At 37.8% G+C, this 20,252-nt stretch overlaps 1 protein-coding gene across 8 annotated transcripts in view; it reads left to right on the top strand.

Annotated features, from left to right (window-relative positions):
* Positions 1 to 20,252, top strand: part of CCDC138 (coiled-coil domain containing 138) — a 97,021-nt gene that overhangs the window by 8,015 nt on the left and 68,754 nt on the right. For all 8 annotated transcript variants that reach the window (XM_033175519.1, XM_033175516.1, XM_033175514.1 and 5 more), the window contains 6 exons: positions 72 to 253; positions 2,967 to 3,125; positions 7,594 to 7,713; positions 15,202 to 15,279; positions 15,388 to 15,495; positions 18,208 to 18,372. In XM_033175519.1, the coding sequence (XP_033031410.1) occupies positions 72 to 253; positions 2,967 to 3,125; positions 7,594 to 7,713; positions 15,202 to 15,279; positions 15,388 to 15,495; positions 18,208 to 18,372 (812 nt within the window). The remainder of the gene's footprint in view (positions 1 to 71; positions 254 to 2,966; positions 3,126 to 7,593; positions 7,714 to 15,201; positions 15,280 to 15,387; positions 15,496 to 18,207; positions 18,373 to 20,252) is intronic.

Here is a 20,252-nt window from a genome sequence, read left to right as displayed (position 1 = left end):
AAGGTTACTCTGAAAATATTTGAAACAATAAGTTAATAAAGTTTATAATGCAAATGTTATTTTCTTTGCAGTTGCCCTGCCAACTAATACGACCTCGTCAAGACCTCGGACTGAGTGTTGTAGTGATGCAGGTGACTCTCCTTTGAAACTTGTCAGCTATCCAAAATCTAAAACATCAGACAAGCGGAGTTTACTTCCACGTCAGATCAGTCAGATATATGACGAATTATGTCAGATACATCTGAAACTGCAGGTAAGAACTAAATACTGAATCGAGAATTCAGAAATATTTATGTTCTAAGAACCAAGCACTTACAAAATTTGTATATATTTCATTTTAATTACTTTAGATAAGTTTGTCAAGACAAGGACAGCAGGGGACAAACTCAAATTATAGGGACTAAGGAAGGGAAAAATACAGTGGCTGAGATAAAATAGAGACAGTGGCGTTTTTATTTGTAGATGTGTGTTTCAGACTGTCTTGTATTTTATTTGATTCCCATCCCACCCTTACTTCAGCAATAAAATCTGCAAAAAAAAAAAAGTATGCTTTTTAAGTAGATGCTCTAGCTTTATTGTTTTAAGTACTTATATATGAAGAGTCCTCATGTCAACTCTCATCAAAATTGAACTCTTAACATTCGCTTATATCTGCCTTTGGGGTTTTTTTGTTTCTAAAGTGTATTTTTTTTTTTTTTTTGCAATGGTGTCTTGTTCTGTCATCCAGGCTGGAGTGCAGTGGTGCGATCTTGGCTCACTGCAACCTCCGCCTCCTGGGTTCCAGTGATTCTCCTGCCTCAGTCTCCTCCTGAGTAGCTGGGATTACAGATGCATGCCACCCTGTCCAGGCAATTTTTTGTATTTTTAGTAGAGTTGGGGTTTTACCATGTTGGCTAGGCTGGTCTTGAACTCCTGATGTCAGGTGATCTGCCCCCGCTTGGCCTCCCAGAGTGCTGGGATTACAGGCGTGAGCCACTGTGCTCAGCCTAAAGAGTATAATTTATATATTAAGCATCCATGAGAAGTAGAGAAGGAAGCAAAAGTGTATGTAATACACAGTATCTGTTTGAAATCCTTCCCATTGGAAACACATGAAATAGTTAAGCATTTCTTTAAAACCAGTATCTTGTTTTGTCAAAATAATTCAGATGGTAATTACCATAGCATTTTAGAAAAAGATTATTTTAGCCTAAAATCACCATGAAAAGTTTAGGGAGAGACTTAGTCTGGTCTTTGAGAAAGATAATAGTGGGAAGGTCATTCCAGGTATAAGGAATTGGAAATGAGAGGTGTTCTGAAAAGCAGTGATTGTCCAATTGTGCATTTATTAGCCTGTCTGAAGGAAAGAAAATAATGAAAACTGAGGCTGGGTATTTTACAAGTTTTTAGGGAAAGGAGTGTCAGAGTAAAAAGTCAGGTTTTAGGAAGATTCCTTTGATAACACTTTATAGGATAAAAAAGAATAGGCAAAATTGCAAGGATATATCTGTCATTTGTAGCAAACATAAAGATGTTTAATAAGAAAAAAAGTACAGTGGATTAACTGGTTTAATCAGTCTATAGTTTAATCTGACTTTAAAATTTACTTTGTAAGTACAGCCACTGTGGAAAACACTTTGGAGGTTCCTTAAACTGTAAATAGAACTACTGTATGATCCAGCAATCCCATCGCTGGGTATGTCCCCCAAAAAAGAAAACAGTGTATCAAAGAGATACCTACACTCCCATGTTCATTGCAACTGTGTTCATAATAACCGAAATATGAAGTCAATCTAAGTGTCCATTGGCAGATAAAGAAAATGTGGTATCTATACACAATGGCATATTATTCAGCCATAAAAAGAATGAAATCCTATCATTCACGGCAGCATAGATAGAATTGGAGGTCATTATATTAAGAGAAATAAGCCAGGCACAGAAGGACAGACATTGCATGTTCTCACTCGTGTGGGATGGGAATTAAAGAAATGAATCTCATAGAAATAGAGCTGGAATGGTGGTTACCAGAGGCTGGGAGGGGAAGGGTAGCAGGGGTGAAGAGAGGTTAGTTGATGGGTACAAAAATACAGTTAGATAGGAGTAAGTTTCAGTGTTTACTAGTACAATAGGGAAATTATTGTTAATGATAATTTATCGTATATTTTAAAGTAGCTAGAGAAGAAGAATTGTAATGTTCTCAACATAAAGAAAGAATAAATGTTTGAGGTAATAGATATCCCCGTCACCTTGGTGGGGATGTTAAGTAGACTCTTTGGACTTGACTTTGTCTTCTGTTTTTTTCCCTGTGAAGTTAGAGACGAGGCTATTCACAGAGAGTGGTATATAGGACATGATGTATTCCAAATTAATAGAATGGAGAAGGCTCAAAATAGACACTTTGGAGAGTGAGGGAGAGAGAGCTGGCTGTGAACATATAAAAAGATTTTTGGACTGCATTAAGAATCTAGTACAGGATTGAGACCATGAATTTGCAATGGGGCCACTTTTCATGGTTGGTGTGTGATTTTTTTTTTTTTCCTCCAGTGGTACTGAACTGAGTAGCATGGGGCCGGGGAAGATGGTCAGTGTGCTAATCCAGGCCTCGTTCTTTCAGTCCAAGGTGATAGACAACAAGGTGAGGGAGGGAAGGGTATAGGTAAAATAGTGGACTGTGATGTGGAAGTGGAGCATGGAATTTAAACTGGATCGGGAACTAAATCTGCATAGTGCTGATTCATTTTGGACCCCAGATTCTCTTGCATCATCGCAGTGGACTCTTACTATAGTGTGTTATCATTTAAAATCAAGATATAATTTCTGTACAAGTTTACTTGCTATACTAGTCTAGCTACTATAATCCAGATTGTCCTTAGGTACCCCTGTATTCCTGAAAACCACTTGGTTAAACCACAGTGTTAGCCAATAGGAATAGAATTTGCAGAATTTGTGACTTTTCAAGAGCATTAAAATCTGCGATTTTGTTACAGTGTGAAACTGCAGCACAACAGAAGTTTGCTGAAGAACTTCAAAATCGAGAACGTTTTTTACTTGAAAGGGAACAACTGCTTTTCAGACATGAAAATGCCTTGAGTAAAATTAAAGGTGTCGAAGAAGAGGTTCTTACAAGATTTCAAATTATGAAAGAGGTAACTGTATAGCCTTTGATGTTAGAGTGGTATATTTCTTCTTTTCTTCTTAGATTCACTAGTTACTAACATTTTGCCACATTTGCTTATTTCTCCTTCCCTTCCTCCTCCTCTCCACACCTACACATACATACACACACACACCCCCACATGCTTTTTTCTGATCCGTATGAAAGCAGTGTGTAAAAATTACGGTTCTGTCACTAAGTACCTCAGTGTGTATCTCCTAAGAATAAAGACATTCTCCAGACCATTAGCGTATCAGGAAATTATTGCTAACTAAATAACTTATTTATAGTCCATATTTACCTTTTCAGTTGGTCTTCAGTATGTCTTTTATTGTTTGTAGGGGTGGGTCATTTGTTTGATCAAGGAACTAGACAAGATTTGTGCGTTATATTTGGTTGTTATATCTTTTTTGGTTTCTATGAATCTAGAGCACTTAACCTCACCTTTTTTGTTTTTTGTGAACTTTTTCTTTGTAGAATTCAGGCCAGAAGTCTTATATGTCACATTGTGGATTTTCCTGATTGGATAGGATAAATAGGATAAATATTTATCCTAACGATAAAATATTTTTGACAAGGATATTATATAAGTGGAATAATATACTTTGCTTCATATCAAGACATACATTACTGTACATGTAACTTACTTGGAGTAAAATTCATTGTCTGTTGTACATTTCTGTGAGTTTTGAAAAATGCATACAGTTTTGTAATCACAACCATCATCAAGATCAAGAATAGTTCAGCTCACCAGCAGTTCCCTTACGCTGTCTTCTAGCTATCCCTTTCCTCCAGCCTCAGCCCCTGGCAACCACTGACCTATTTTCTGTCCCAGTACCTCCGCCTTTTCCAGAATGTCATGTTAATAGCATCATTTTATGATTTTTCTTTATCTTTGGTTTTCAGTAGCAGTTTATTTACAGTGTTTCTTGACATAGTTTTCTTTCAGTTTATTCTGTTTGTGGTTAGCTGAGCTTCTTGAATTTGGAAATTTCTGTCTTTTGCCAAATTTGGGGAATCTTCAGCCAATATTTCATGAAATATTTTTTCCACTTTCTTTCTTGTCGCCTCTTGGATCTCCAGTGACTCCTTGTGCTGTTTCCCCACAGATTTCTGAGGTTCCGTTCCTTTTTTCCCATTATTTTATTCAGTGTTCTTCAGATAATTTCTTGATCCATCTTAAAGTTCATTACTTCTTTTTTAATCTCCATGTTGCTGTTGAGCCCATCTAGTGAAATTTTTATTTTATTTTATTTTATTTTATTTTTTATTTTTTTGAGCCAGAGTCTTGCTCAGTCGCCCAGGCTGGAGTGCGGTGGCGCGATCTCGGCTCACTGCAAGCTCCGCCTCCCGGGTTCTCGCCATTCTCCTGCCTCAGCCTCCCAAATAGCTGGGACTACAGGCGCCCGCCACTACACCCGGCTAGTTTTTTTTGTATTTTTAGTAGAGACGGGGTTTCACCGTGTTAGCCAGGATGGTCTCCATCTCCTGACCTCGTGATCCACCCGTCTCGGCCTCCCAAAGTGCTGGGATTACAGGCGTGAGCCACCGCACCCGGCCGAAATTTTTATTTTTGATATTTAAACATTCTAAAATTTCAAGTTGTTTAAAGCATTTATTTTTGTTTTTCTCATAAGCATTTCTGTGTTTATATTTACATTTATATATATTTCCTTTTACCTCATGAAACATAGTTTAAAAACTATGTATCACCTGTATCATCTCGAGATTGGGATCTGTTGATTATCTTTTTTCTTGAGGCTTAGTCACGTTCTTTGGTTCTTGATATGTTCGGTGATTTTTAGGGTATATTCAAGACCTTCTGGTTAATGTATAGATTTTGGGTTCTATTGTTACCCTCTAGAGAATGTTGATTTCAAATCATTCAGCCGAATTAGATTTAGGCCTCCCTTTTTTTTTTTTTTTTGAGATAGTCTCGCTCTGTTGTCCAGGCTGGAGTACAGTGGTGCTATCTCAGCTCACTGCAACCTCCACCTCCTGGGTTCAAGTGATTCTCCTACCTCAGCCTCCTGAGTAGCTGGGAATACAGGCGCCCACGACCATGCCCGGCTAATTTTTTGTATTTTTAGTAGAGACGGGGTTTCACCATGTTGATCAGGCTGGTCTTGAACTCCTGACCTCAAGCAATCCACCTGCCTTGGCCTGCCAAACTGCTGGAGTCACAGGCGTGCCTGGCCAGGCCTCAGTTTTTTCTCACCGCCTCTGGGCAGTGGGTCTCATCTCAGTTCAGCTTTCAAAGCCTTTGCAATGTTGCTGTGGAGTTGTCTTGTGCCTGTGCCTCTTAAAGGTCGGTCTGAGACTTGGGTAACAGTTTAAAATCCTGATGCATTTCTCAAAGCTTTTGCTGTGCTGCTCTGGGTCTTTTTTGTGCAGGTAAAGAGGCACTGAAGTGTTAGCCAAGACTTAGGTAATGGTTTCAAACTGAGCTCCATTCTCCAAGTGTTTGCTCTACTGCTTTTGGTCTGTCCTGTGCCCGAGCGGCTCAACGGTGAGCCCAATTTGTACATACCAGAGCAAGAGGATCCTCTTTGAGTCTCTCTTCTGCGGGATTCTCTCTACACTCTGGCTCGTAGGGGCCCCTCTTCCTGATTTTCCTGCAGGAAGACTGGTTTTCTCTCATTCTTTAGTGGACATTTTTTAGAGCTTTAGTGGAAATTTAAAAAAAAAAATTTTTTTTTAATTGTTTTAGAGACAGATTCTCGCTGTGTTGCCCAGGCTGGAGTGCAGTGGCTATTCACAGACGTCATCATAGCTCAATGCACCCTCAAGTCATCTTCGTCCCTCAGCCTCCTGAGTGGCTGGGACTATAGATGTGTACCACTGTGCCCAGCTAGTGGAAGTTTTTGTTCTACTTCTTCGTGTCTGGGACCCACCCTGAGGCAAAATGTTGACAGGAAAAACAAACATGCAGGAAACTTTACCCCTGAGAGTTGCTTCTACAAGTTTTCTCTCCCATCACAATGTCCTCCCCTTTTTTCTTTTCACAGTTCTCAGTTAGTTGTTTTATGTTTTAATTAGGGCTTTCCGCTGTAATCAGTGGGGGAAGACTGTATTGAGCTTATCCTGCTGTGCCAGAAATGGAATGCATATGTTTTTAATATCTTTTAGATATGGAAAAAGCTGGACAATGAAAATACTAGTTTTAAAAATAGCTATTTGTGGCCGGGCGCGGTGGCTCAAGCCTGTAATCCCAGCACTTTGGGAGGCCGAGACGGGCGGATCACGAGGTCAGGAGATCGAGACCATCCTGGCTAACACGGTGAAACCCCGTCTCTACTAAAAAATACAAAAAAAAAAACTAGCCGGGCGACGTGGCGGGCTCCTGTAGTCCCAGCTACTTGGGAGGCTGAGGCAGGAGAATGGCGTAAACCCAGGAGGCGGGGCTTGCAGTGAGCTGAGATCCGGCCACTGCACTCCAGCCTGGGCGGCAGAGCGAGACTCCGTCTCAAAAAAAAAAAAAAAAAAAAAAAAAAAATAGCTATTTGTGACTATGTCCTAAGTTATTAAAGGAATTAATATAGTAAAATCATACAAAGATTAACTTCTTAGAATATTGGATTTTTTTCACAGGGCTAAAGAATGCTTAGATTCTCTGATCTCTCCATTTTAGTCTTGTTCTTGATTCTCTCTCTTTAGATTTGTGTATCTGTTTTATTAAGTATAAAGATAATTGCCTTATTTTCATCATATTTATATCATTACTTGGAAGAAGGGAATTAATTCAATTTTTTTTATTTCCTGTAGAGACTTGTTTTAAAACTTGGTGAGTAGGTTGAGAGTGAAAGGTGAAACTATTAAGTGTTCACATTTAAAATCTAAAACATGCTATCCCATTTAAATGTAATTAGAGGGGAAGTTGATTTGAGTTATTTTTAAAACTGATTAAAAAGAGTCAAATAGTTGGGGGCTCGGAAATTGTGTTATGTATTTAACATGTTTTGAGATGAAAAACAGGCATCAGACATTTTAGCTGCTTTATGAGGACAAGAAATTAGTTGGTTTTATAGAAGATTTCTTTTATTTCTCAAGGGTAATGTAAATTATACACTTTATAAAGCCATAAATAACTTACTCATCTCTTGAAGAGTATCAGAAATTCTTTATTGTTTTATTATTCCATGATGTCAAACAAAATATTTCTGTGAGTTTGTGTGAGTGGATTTTTCTGAGCAGAAGCAGAAAATAGACTTACTGCTACTTTGTAAATGCTAATATGTTTTAATAAGTATGTTGTAAATGCCTTTGATGTTTTGTTGTTATCTTGGTAGATTGCATGGTTTTTATAAATTATTTGCCACACTAGTCACTTGTGCTTAAATATGCTGATTAAAGGTTTTGTGATTGAAGGAGTTCTTGCTTGTAATTAATTCATGTTCCATAGTATTAGTGATATATAATCCTTACAAGTTTTAGGTCAGAGTTTTTTTTTCTCCTCCTAGCAACATGATGCAGAAGTTGAACACTTAACTGAAGTTCTTAAGGAAAAGAATAAAGAAACCAAGAGACTGAGGTCCTCTTTTGATGCATTGAAAGAATTGAATGATACCTTAAAAAGACAGGTAAGACCTGTTTTAATATATATTGGACATAAGACATTCTAAGAACCATATTTTATATACAACAAATTAAAGTCAGCCTTAGAACACGTTTCGGCTAGAGAAAGTTTGGATTACATTTGTTAGCTTTATTTTAAAATACTTCCAAATGTAAATAAAATATTCTTCAACTGTTTGGTTTCTTTCTTTATTTGTTCTGCAACCAACTGACAGGCAAAGGAGAAAAAGACAAACAAAAGAAAAAAAGACAAGCAAAAGAAAAAAACCTGATAACCTGAGAACTAATTACATTTTTAGGTACTGATCTCTGGCTTTAATACTTATTATTTATCACTACTTATTTAACATTCATTTATTTTTGAGTGTCTATTATATCTTAGGCATCGTGCTAGACTCAGACCTTTACATTGCTTGTGTTCTCATGGTTATAAACTGGTATCACATTGCAGTATACTTATAAATAAGTATTGTAGGCCGGGCACGGTGGCTCATGCATGTAATCTCAGCACTTTGGGAGGCCAAGAAGGGTGGATCACGAGGTCAGGAGATCGAGACCATCCTGGCTAACACAGTGAAACCCCGTCTCTACTAAAAATACAAAAAAAAAATTAGCTGAGCGAGGTGGCAGGCGCCTGTAGTCCCAGCTAATCGGTAGGCTGAGGCAGGAGAATGGCGTGAACCCAGGAGGCGGAGCTTTCAGTGAGCCGAGATCATGCCACTGCACTCCAGCCTGGGCGACAGAACGAGACTCCATCTCAAAAAAAAAAAAAAAACCTAAAAAAAAAGCATTGTAATTTAGATTAATACATAATATCAAAGTTGCATAACATAAATATTTTTGTGAGTTATGTCTATTTTTTTCCTTCCCTCTGCCAGGTTTTGGCAGAAAGATGTGAAAGTAAAGGAGTGTGTTAAAGAGAGACAAGAGAATGATTATGTATTTTTTAGATTGTGTGGGGAGTAGATGTTGGAGCAGAAATTGGAGTAAACCCCGTCACTTTGAAAATGAAAGCATTGGGCTGGGAATCTGTATGGATTATAAAATGTAACTTAAGCCTCAGACTCTCCTGGAGATCCTTTGCCAGCTGTCCATTTCTGTTTCTGCTTTTGTTTCCCTTTAATCTCTACTTGTTGTGATCCTCCTCCTTGGCAGCGATACATAGGTACCCTGTTTCTCACCTGATTCTAATTCTTTGGCTTTCCTCAGTTCATTTATGACTGTTACTATTGGACTATAAATTTGCTGGCCTGTTGTCTCTTTGGAATCCCACTTTATCCCTGGAGAGATTACTTTTTCTCATTACAGTCTCATTCTACCACTCTCTCGTGAGGATTTTAAAAATTCCTAGCTAGATAAACTGTTGCCCATACCCATCTCTTAGGTTTCTGTAATCCTTAATAATTTTGCATGTGGTTGCATGAGTGTGTGGTAATTGGGGTGGATATGTGGATTATTAAATATTTGGACCTATTGATAATTGGATTTACGAGCTAATGTGTACAAACTGAAAAAATTTGGCAGAATGCTTTTTTATGGTTTCTTTTTAAAAATAGATCAGAGGTCAGCACACTTTTTCTGTTAAGGACTAAATAGTAAGTATTTTAGGCTTTGTAGGCTGTGTGGTCTCTCTTTCAGTGACCCAGCTCTGCCATCATAGTGCAAAAATAGCCATAGGCAATAAGTGAATGAGTGTGGCTGTGTTCCAAAACGACTGTATTTATAGAAACAAGCAATGGGCATATTTAGCCAGCTCCTGGCCAGATGAATGACATGTACTTTGAAATTGCTGAAGAAAAAGATATGCTATTTCCGTGACTGACTTACACGGTAATTTATGCTAACACCGGATATACATTTTCTAATAATTTAAAACATTTCTCATTAAGTCTAGCCGAACTGAGGAGGCAAGGGTTAATGTTCAAGCTTCATCACGGGGAGACAGTCCCAGTGAACACCCCAAGATCTCAGTTGAAAGGAGCAGGATTGTGCCTTGGGACTGGGTGAATTAGAGGGAGACAGAACTTTCCTAAATTGAAACCTGGCCTTGATTAAGTACAGTTTCTGATCAGATTAAGGTGCTTACTCCTCAGTTTAAATGCCTAGCAGAGGAAAATACGTCTTTCATTCTATACAGAGAATATAAGCGTACTTGCAAGTGATCCAGATTTAACAGGCAATGACTTTAAAACAATGATTAATATGTTCAAGAAAGTAGAAAAATACATTGACAACTTCATTAGAGAATTCCTAGCGTAGGTACATTTTTGCCTATATAGTAAGTCTGTGAAGGAATTAAATTGAAATTTGAAAACTAAAAAATACATCAGTTGAATTTAAGAATTCCATCGAATGGGGTTGTAAAATTATTTTTAATTGACATAATTGTGCATAATTATGGGGTACAGTGATATTCGATACAGTAATGTGTAATGATCAATCAGAGTAATTAGCAAATCCATCAACTTAAACATTTATCATTTCTTTGTATTGGAAATATTCAAAATCCTCTCTTTTTCTATTAGAAAATATACCATAAATTGTTGATTGTAGTTACCCTGTAGTGCTATAAAGCTAGAACTTATTCCTCCTATCTAGTTCTTCTTTTTGTTTTGTTTTTTTTTTTTTTTTTTTTTTGAGATGAGTCTTACTCTGTTGCCCAGGGAGGAGTGCAGTGACGTGATCTCGGCTCACTGCAACCTCTGCCTCCTGGACTCAAGCGATTCTCCTACCTCAGCCTCCCGAGTATCTGGGATTTCCGGCATCCACCACCACACCCGGCTAATTTTTGTATTTTTAGTAGAGATGGGGTTTCACCATGTTGGTCAGGGTGGTCTCAAACGTCTGGCTTCAAGTGATCCACCTACCTCTCGGCTTCCCAAAGTGCTTGGAATACAGGCCTGAGCCACTGCACCCGGCCCCCCATCCAGTTCTAATTTTGTGTCTGTTAACCAGTTTCTCTCCATTCCTTCCTTTCCACAGCCTTTGCAACCTCTAATATTATATTCTGTACTTCTGTGAGATCAACTTGTTTTTTAGCTTCCACATGAGTAAGAACATGTGGTATTTATCGTTCTGTGCTTGACTAATTTCACTTAACATAAGGTCTTTCAGGCTCATCCATGTTGCTGCAAATAACAAGATTTTGTTCTTTTTCACAACTGAATAGTATTTCATTGTTTATGTATACACCACATTTTCTTTATAAATTTATCTATTGATGGGTTAGTATCTACACATGGGTTAGCTACTTTCCATACTTTGGCTATTGCAACGACTACTGCAGTAAACATGGGAATGCAGATATCTCTTCAATATACTGATTTTCTTTCCTGTGAATATATACCCAGAAGTGGTCTTGCAGGATCGTATGGTAGTTATGTTTTTAATTTTTGGGGGAACCTGAATACTGTTTTTCGTAATGGCTGTGCTAATTTATATCCCCACCAACAACGTAAAAGAGTTTTCCTTTTCCACATCATCACCAACGTTTATTACTTTTTGTCTTCTTCATAGCCATTCTTACTGGAATGAGATTGATACCTGATCATGGTTTCGATTTGCAGTAATCTGATGATTAGTGATACTGAGCATTTTTTCATATACCTGTTGGCTGTTTGTTTGCCTTTGTTTGAGAAATGTCTATTCAGATTATTTACCCATTTCTTATTTGGATTTTTTTTTTTTGCTGTTGAGTTCCTTGTATTGTCTGGATTTTCATCCTTGTTGGATGACTAGTTTGCATATATTTTCTCCTATTCTGCAGGTTGTATCATTTTTATTGTTTCCAATCTCATTTGTCTGTTTTTGCTTTTGTTGCTTGTGCTTTTGAGGTCTTATCCATAATATCTTTGCCTAGGCGAGTGTCCTGAACTATTTCCATTTTTTCCTCTAGTAGTTTCATAGTTTTGGGTCTTATATTTCAAAGTCTTTAATTCATTTTGGGTTGATTTTTGTCTGTGATGAGAGATGGGGTCTAGTTTTATTCTTAGGCATGTGGATATCCATTTCCCAGCACCGTTTGTTGAGGAGACTGTCATCTCTCTTATTAATGTTCATGGCACCTTTGTAGAAAATCAGTTGGCCATAAATGTGTGGATTTATTTCTGAGTTCTCTATGCTGTTCCATTAGTCTATGAGTCTATTTTTATGCCAGTACTATTATGTTCTGGTAACTACAATTTTGTAGTATATTTTGAGTTTAGCTCTGGCTTTGTTGTTTTCACACAGGATTGCTTTTGTTTATTTGGGGTCTTTCATGATTTCATACACATTTTAGGATTTTTTTCTTTTCCTGTGAAGCATGTTATTGGTATTTTAATACACATTATGTTGAATCTGTAGATGACTTTGGTTATTTTGACAGTATTAATTGTTCCAGTCCATGAACATGAAATATCTTTTCTTTTTTTGTGTGTGATCTTCAATTTCATTCATCAGTGTTTTATAGTTTTCATTGTGGAAATCTTTCACTTCTTTGATTACATTTATTCCCAGGTATTTTATTTTATTTTTGTAGCCATTGTAAACAGGATAAATTCCTTTATTTCTTTTTCAGTTAGTTTGTTGTTAGTGTTTGGAAATGCTACTGATTTTTGTATGTTGATTTTGTGTCCTTCAACTTTACTGAATTTATTAGTTCTAAGAAATTTTTGGTGGAGCCTTTCAGTTTCTTTGCATTGAAGATCATGTCATCTGCAAAGAAGGACAGTTTGACTCATTTCCAATTTGTTTTTGTTTGTTTGTTTGTTTTTTTGAGATGGAGGCTTGCTCTGTCGCCCAGGCTGGAGTACAGTGGCATAATATCTGCTCACTGCAACATCCGCCTCCTGGGTTCACGCCATTCTCCTGCCTCAGCCTCTTGAGTAGCTGGGATTACAGGCATGCGCCACCACATCTGGCTAATTTTTGTATTTTTAGTAGAGACGAGGTTTTGCTGTGTTGGCCAGGCTGGTCTTGAACTCCTGGCCTCAGGTGGTCTGCCTGCCTCGGCCTCCCATATTGCTGGGATTACAGGCATGAGTCACCACACCCAGCCTGTTATTTCCAATTTGGATGTCTCATTTCTTTTTCTTACTTAATTACTCTGGCTAGTACTTCTAGTACCGTGTTGAACAAGAGTAGTGAGAATGGGCATCCTTGTCTTGTTCTAGTTCTTAGAGGAAAAATTTTCAGCTTTTCCCTGTTCAGTATGATGTTAACTGTGGGTTTGTTATGCATAGCTTTTAGTGTGTTGAAGTACATTCCTTCTGTACCTAATTTTTTGAGTTTTTACTGTGAAGAGATTTTGAATTTTATCTAATACGTTTTCTGTGTCTATTGAAGTGATCGTAAGGTTTTTATAATTCATTGTTATTCTGTTAAAATGTGATATATCAATTTTTTTATTTGCATATTTGAGCCTTCCTTGTGTCCCTGGGATAAATCTCACTTGGTTATGGTATATTGTCTTTTTGGTGTGTTGCTGAATTTGGTTTGCTAATATTTAGTTGAGGATTTTACCATCTATGTTCATCAGGAATATTGGCCGGGAGTTTTCTTGTTGTGTCTTGGTTTGGTTTTGGTATCAGGGTAATGCTGGCTTTGTACAATGAGTTTGGAAGAATTCTCTACCCTTGAGGTTTTTGGGATAGTCTGAGAAGAATTGGTATTTGTTCTCTTGAATTCAGCAGTGAAACCATTTAGTGAATTTATAAGTACAGTTCAGCAGTGAAGCCATTTAGTTTGGGCTTTACTTTGCTGGGAAACTTTTGACCATGATTCAATATTGTTACTTGTTATTGGTCTGTTCTAGTTTTCCATTTCTTCCTGATTCAGTCTTGGTAGGTTTTATGTGTCTAGGAATTTATCCATTTCCTCTGGATTTTCCAGTTTGTTGGCATATAGTTGTTTCATAATGATCTCTGTAGTCTCTAGTGATCCTTGCATTTCTGTGGTACCACTTGTAATGTCTCCTTTTTTGTTTCCGATTTTGTCTATTTGGGTCTTTTCTCCTTTTTTCTTTTCTTTTTTTTCTTTTTTCTTTCCTTCTTCCCTTCCTCCCTTCCCCTCCCCCTGCTTTCCTTTTCTCTTTTCTTCCCTTCCATCTCTTGGTACTATTTCTTCTCTTCCTTTTCTTTCTTTCTCTCCTTTTTTTTCATTTTGACTGTCTCCCTCTGTTTCCCATGCTGAAGTGCAGTGGCATCACCACGGCTTGCTGTAACCTTAACCTCCAGGGCTTAAACCACCCTTCTACCTCAGTCTCCTTAGTAGCTGGGACTGCAGGCGTGCGCCACCACCTCTGGTTAATTTTTTAATTTTGTTGTAGAGATGAGGTCTTAACTGTGTTGCTGAGGCTGGTCTTGAACTGGGCTCAAGTGATCCTCCTGCCTCACCCTCCCAAAGTGCTGGGATTGCAGGTGTGAGCTACTGCACTCAGCCTCTTCTTTTTTCTTAATCTAGTTCATGGTTTGTTTGTTTTTTTATTTTTTCAAAAAGATACTTTTCATTTTTTAAGAAAATTATTTTAGATTCAGAGGGTACATGTGCAGCTTTGTTACATGGATATATTGTCTAACAGTGAGGTCTGGCCTTCTAAAATGTACTCTTCACTCAAATAGTGAACACTGTACCCAGTAGGTTAATTTTCAACACCTACCCCTCTCCCCGCTTCCCTTTTGGAGTCCCCAGTATCTGTTATTTCCATGTTTATGTCCATATGTGTGTACCTGTTGTTTATCTTTGACTTATAAGTGAGAACATACAGTATTTAATTTTCTGTTTCTAAGTTATTTCACTTAGGATTAGTGACCTCCAGCTCCATCCATGTTGCTGCAAAAGACATGATTTCATTCTTTACTATGGCCACATAGTATTCCATTCACGGTGTATATATATCATAAATTTTATTGTAAGATACCATAAGTAATATCATAAAAAAGCAGTTGGATACCCAGAAATAAATCTAAAGAGAGATGTGCAAGACATCGCTACTGAAAACTACAAAACATTATTAAAAGAAAATAAAACCTAAATAAATTAAAGATATGTTCATGTGTAGGAAGACTCAATATTGTAAATATGTCAGTTCTTCCATACATATACATGTCAGTATATACATACACACACACACACATAATCCCAGTAATGCAATCCCAGTTATAGCTCATTGTACTGCATACTTAGGATTTTATACTTTTCTGTATATATGTTATAGTTCTAACAACAATTTACTTATTAATAAAAGCATTTTCCACTAAAATATATGTATATGCTTTTAAGACATCTGGAATCTTGTACATTCTTCATAAGATGAAGTAGATTATCTTACAAATCATTAATATTTTAGGGAAAAATGGCAACTTCAGTTGTGATCTAAGTTAATCATGAATGCTGTCTTTGTTTTGTTATGTTGGTTACTAATATAGACCAGATTAGATAGTAGATTGAGAAACCATTAGTATGAAACCAGTTGAAGGTTTATATTGAAATATCTAACTTTTTCTACCCTTTAGTTGAATGAAGCAAGTGAAGAAAACAGGAAGATGGACATTCAGGCGAAAAGAGTTCAAGCTCGTTTAGATAATTTACAGGTAAGTTGCCTGTTCTCTACAGACACAAGTATATTTTTGGATGATTGCCTTTGAGTTTACTCATTTTGATACAATTGTCCTTTAATTCATGCATATGTACTGTTGCAGAGGAAGTATGAGTTTATGACAATACAGAGATTGAAAGGAAGTTCCCATGCTGTTCATGAAATGAAAAGTTTAAAACAAGAAAAAGCACCAGTTTCAAAAACTTACAAGGTATGATATGATTGAAATTTCTCCAATGGAAAGCCAGGAAGATTTCTCTTGTGCTTTAATCTTTTCTCTTTGATTTAGCAAATATTCTTTTTGGAATGTTTGCTGTGGAAAGGATTCACCATAATACTTTTTTAATAGGGAAATGTCTCGAGAATATTTAAAATATACTTTCATTTGCAAAAACAAAACTATTTTATTTCGACAGTGTTTCAAGTACAGTATCGACACTTAATTCATGGCTTTATTGCTTAGTGTGTTTTGACACTCCACAAGCATTTGCTATTTTTCAGTCAAGACTGCAACCCATCCCTGAATGGATTTCCGTGTATCTTTTTTTCCTAAGAATTTGTAAAATTTGAGATATAAATTACATATGGTAACATAATGCACAAATCCTGTAGCATAAAGTTTGATTAATTTTGATAAATATTTCATGTTGCCTACAACCAGATGTAGAATATTTCCACTGTCCTAGAATATAGAACTTTCCACTATCCTAGGAAATTCTCTAATGCCCTTTCCTGGTCATTCTTTTCTGCCAGAAGTTTTGCAGAAATTAGTTTTGCCTATGTGAGACATTTGATCGGTGGAATTGTATTGTGTGTACTTGTTTGTGTAAGGCTTTTCTCAGCATAATTATGAGTGTATCAGTAGTTTGTTCCCTACTATTGCTCAGTAGTTTTTCATTGTATTAATATATCAGAGTTTGTTCCTTCATTCTCCTGTTGATAGACACCTGGGCTTTTTCTAGTTTTTGTCTGTAATAAATAAAGCTGCTACAAATATTGATATGTACAGGGTTTTTATGGATATATGTTTTCATTTGTTTTGGATATATACCAGGACTATAATCTCTGGGTCATAAGGTAGATAAAGGTAGATGTATGTTTTTAAGAAACTGACAGTTTTCCAAATTGGTTGTACTGTTTTATACTCCCATTAACAGTGTATCCAAGTTTTGGTTGCTCCACAACCTTGTCAACATTTGGTGTTTTCAGTTTTGTTCATTTTGACCCTTCCAGTGGGTGTGTAGTAGTATCTTATTATTATGGGCTTTGATCATTTAGATATTTTGATAAATTTTCTAGTTCTTTATAAATTGAGAAAATTGGAGTAAATTTAAAAGGTACAGATTTTATATTCACGGACTGAAGATAATTGAAGTTTTCATCTAAAGGGAGTTAGTTTCTATTTGAAAAAAATTGAGAAAGTGAAAAATTGCTCTTCAGAATAATGCAGTAATGCTACTATTTATCATTTTGTCTTTATTCATTCTGATTTTGTGGATTGCCATTGACTTAATGTTGCCTTTTTATTAGTTTGCTTTTATATTTCTCTGTCTTTGAATTTTTTTTTTATTTTTTAATTTATTAATATTTTTAATTTTATTTTTTTTTGAGATGGGGGTCTCACTCTGTCACCCAGGCTGGAGTGCAGTGGCGCAACCTTGGCTCACTGCAACCTCTGCCTTCTGGGTTCAAGCCTCCTGAAGAAATGGGATTACAGGCGCCCACCACCACGCCTGGCTATGTTTTGTATTTTAAGTAGAGACAGGGTTTCATCATGTTGGCTAGGCTGGTCTCGATCTCCTGACCTCAGGTGATCCACCTGCCTCTGCCTCCTAAAGTGCTGGGATTATAGGTGTGAGCCACCATGCCCGGCCTGCAGATTAAAAAAAATAATAAATTTAACATAGTTCCCTGCTTAAGGTGGATATGTGTAGTGGTATCTTATTTTTAAAAAATTGAATTAAATTAGAAATGTGTTTTGTAATAATACTTAAAATTAGTCTAATTAAATTTATAAATTACTTTGTTATTTTACTTTTCGTTTTGGTAGGCTCTCGGAGGACAAGATTTCTAGGGGAAAAAAAGTTCATATGTGTATTGAATGATATACTGGAAAGACAAAGTAACAACTTTTGTGAGAAGAAAAAGATAGGAAGTTTCATAGTGGAAATTCTTTAGCTCTGGAAACCTTTAATTTTTTTTAGTCTTTTAATTTTGGTGGTTCATGCTCTTGAGTTAAGGCTAATTTTACTTTTTTTCCATCTTACCAAACTTGGATAAATAATTTTTATGAAAAGTTTTCTTGTAGTAATAAGGTACAAGTTATTTCAACTTCCTAATTATGATGACTTTTCTTGCCTTTTCTCAGTCATCATTTAACATGTTTTTAATATTAGATAGGGAGGTTTTTGGTGTTTTTTTTGTTTGTTTGTTTTTTGTTGTTGTTGTTTTTTCTTTTTTGAGATGGAGTCTTGCTCTTTTTCCCAGACCGGTGTGCAGTGGTGCAATCTCGGCTCACTGCAACCTCCACCTCCTAGATGCAAGTGATTCTCCTGCCTCAGCCTTCCAAGTAACTGGGATTACAGGCATGCGCCACCATGCCCAGATAATTTTTGTATTTTTAGTAAAGACAGGTTTCGCCATGTTGGCCAGGATGGTCTCGAACTTCTAGGGAACTTCAGGTGATCCACCCACCTCAGCCTCCCAAAGTGCTGAGATTGCAGGCTTGAGCCACAGCGCCAGACAAGTTGGGAAACTTTGATTTGGAATTTCTTTTGTTCGTTTGGAGAAGCTCTGTCCTTAACACATTTTAGTGAATTACTTTAGTCAAATTATTCTTTAATTATTTACCACATTTAAAGCTTGTCTTTGAAGTTTTACGAAGTTGTGAACTGAAATAAATGATTTAATTTTTGACATACAGGTACCACTTAATGGGCAAGTTTATGAACTTTTAACTGTCTTCATGGACTGGATTTCGGATCATCATCTTAGCAAAGTGAAACATGAAGAATCTGGAATGGATGGTAAAAAACCACAACTCAAATTTGCTTCCCAGAGAAATGATATTCAGGAGAAGTGTGTAAAGGTTTGTTTTTTAATTTGAAATATGTGACTCAGAGTATATGAAGATTAAAAAAGGGAAAAGCCAGGGCCAGGCACAGTAGCTCACGCCTGTAATCCCAGCACTTTTAGGAGTTCAAGGTGGGCAGGCAGATCACCTGAGGTCAGGAGTTTGAGACCAGCCTGGGCAACATGGTGCAACGGGCAACCCTGTCTCTACTAAAAATACAAAAAATAGGTGGGCATCATGGCACGTGCCTGTAATCTCAGCTACTTGGGAGGCTGAGGCAGGAGAAACGCTTGAATCTGGGAGGTGGAGGTTGCAGTGAGCCGATGTTGCACCACTGCAGTCCATCCTGGGCAACAGAGCAAGACTATTTCAAAAGAAAAAAACCAACAAACAGATTTGAGGGGCTGCCTCTGATGAGGCCTTTCTTCCTGGTCTCCTGCAGAGTCCAGAGGTGATGCAGGGTATCACATGGCTAGGGGGCTGAGTGTGCTAGCTAAAGTCTCTCTCCCTTTTATAAAGCCACCGGTCCACTTCCCATGATAATCCATTAATCCATTAACCCTTGGATGAATTAATCCTTTCATGAGGGCATCCCTCATAACCCAGTCTCCTCTTTTTTAAAAACTTTTATTTTAGAGATGGGGTCTCCTCGTGTCACCTAGGCTGGAGTGCAGTGGCCCAGTCATTGCTTACTGCAGCCTGCAAACTCCTAGCCTCAAGCAGTCTTTCTGCCTCATCCCTTTGAATAGGGACTACAGGTATATACCACTTTGCCCAGCTAATTTTTTTTTTTTTTTTGAGACGGAGTCTCGCTCTGTCACCCAAGCTGGAGTGCAGTGGCGCGATCTCAGCTCATTGCAAGCTCCACCTCCCGGGTTTACGCCATTCTCCTGCCTCAGCCTCCCGAGTAGCTGGGACTACAGATGCCTGCCACCTTGCGTGGCTAGTTTTTTTGTATTTTTTAGTAGAGACGGGGTTTCACTGTGTTAGCCAGGATGGTCTCAATCTCCTGACCTCGTGATCTGCCCGTCTCAGCCTCCCCAAGTGCTGGGATTACAGGCTTGAGCCACCATGCCCGGCCTGCCCAGCTAATTTTTAAAAAATTTGTGTAGAGATCAGACCTCGCTTCGTTGCACAGGATGATCTTGAACTCCTAGCTTCAAGCATTCCTCCTGCCTTGGCCTCCCAAAGTGTTGTCATTACAGATGTGGGCCGCTGTGCCCGGACCCAGTCACTTCTTAAAGGCCCCACTTATCAATACTGTCATATTGGGAATTAAGTTTCAACATGACTTTTGGAGGAAACAAACGTTCAAACCATAGCACATGGCAAAAGGGAATTAAAGTTGCTAATCAGCTGACCTTAAAATAGGGAGATTATCCAGGATTATGTGGGTGGTCCTGGTAATCACATAAACTTTAAACCAGAAGGATTCAGAAGAGTAGGTCAGAGACTCACCCCACTCTTGCTGGCTTTTGAAGATGGAGAAAGAGGGCCATGAGACATGGAATTCAGATAATCTTTTTTTTTTTTTTTTTTGAGACAGAGTTTTGCTCTGTCGCCAGGCTGTGGTGCAGTGGTGCCATGTTGGCTCACTGCAACCTCTGCCTCCTGAGTTTACGCCATTCTCCTGCCTCAGTCTCCCAAGTAGCTGGGACTATAGGTGTGCGCCACCACGCCCAGCTAATTTTTGTATTTCTAGTAGAGACGGGTTTTGACTGTGTCAGCCAGGATAGTCTCAAACTCTTGACCTTGTGATCTGCCCACCTCGGCCTCCCAAAGTCTTGGGATTACTGGTGTGAGCCACCATGCCCGGCCATCAGATAGCTTCTAGAAGCTGGGAATTGCCCTCTGCTAACAGTCACAAAGGACATACAAATCTCAGTGCTCTAACT

Source organism: Trachypithecus francoisi, unplaced genomic scaffold (genome assembly GCF_009764315.1).
Source record: "Trachypithecus francoisi isolate TF-2019V2 unplaced genomic scaffold, Tfra_2.0 Lachesis_group17, whole genome shotgun sequence".
NCBI lineage: Eukaryota > Metazoa > Chordata > Mammalia > Primates > Cercopithecidae > Trachypithecus > Trachypithecus francoisi.
The sequence above is the reverse complement of the archived record's forward strand: the minus strand, read 5'-3'. Positions and strand labels throughout refer to the sequence as shown.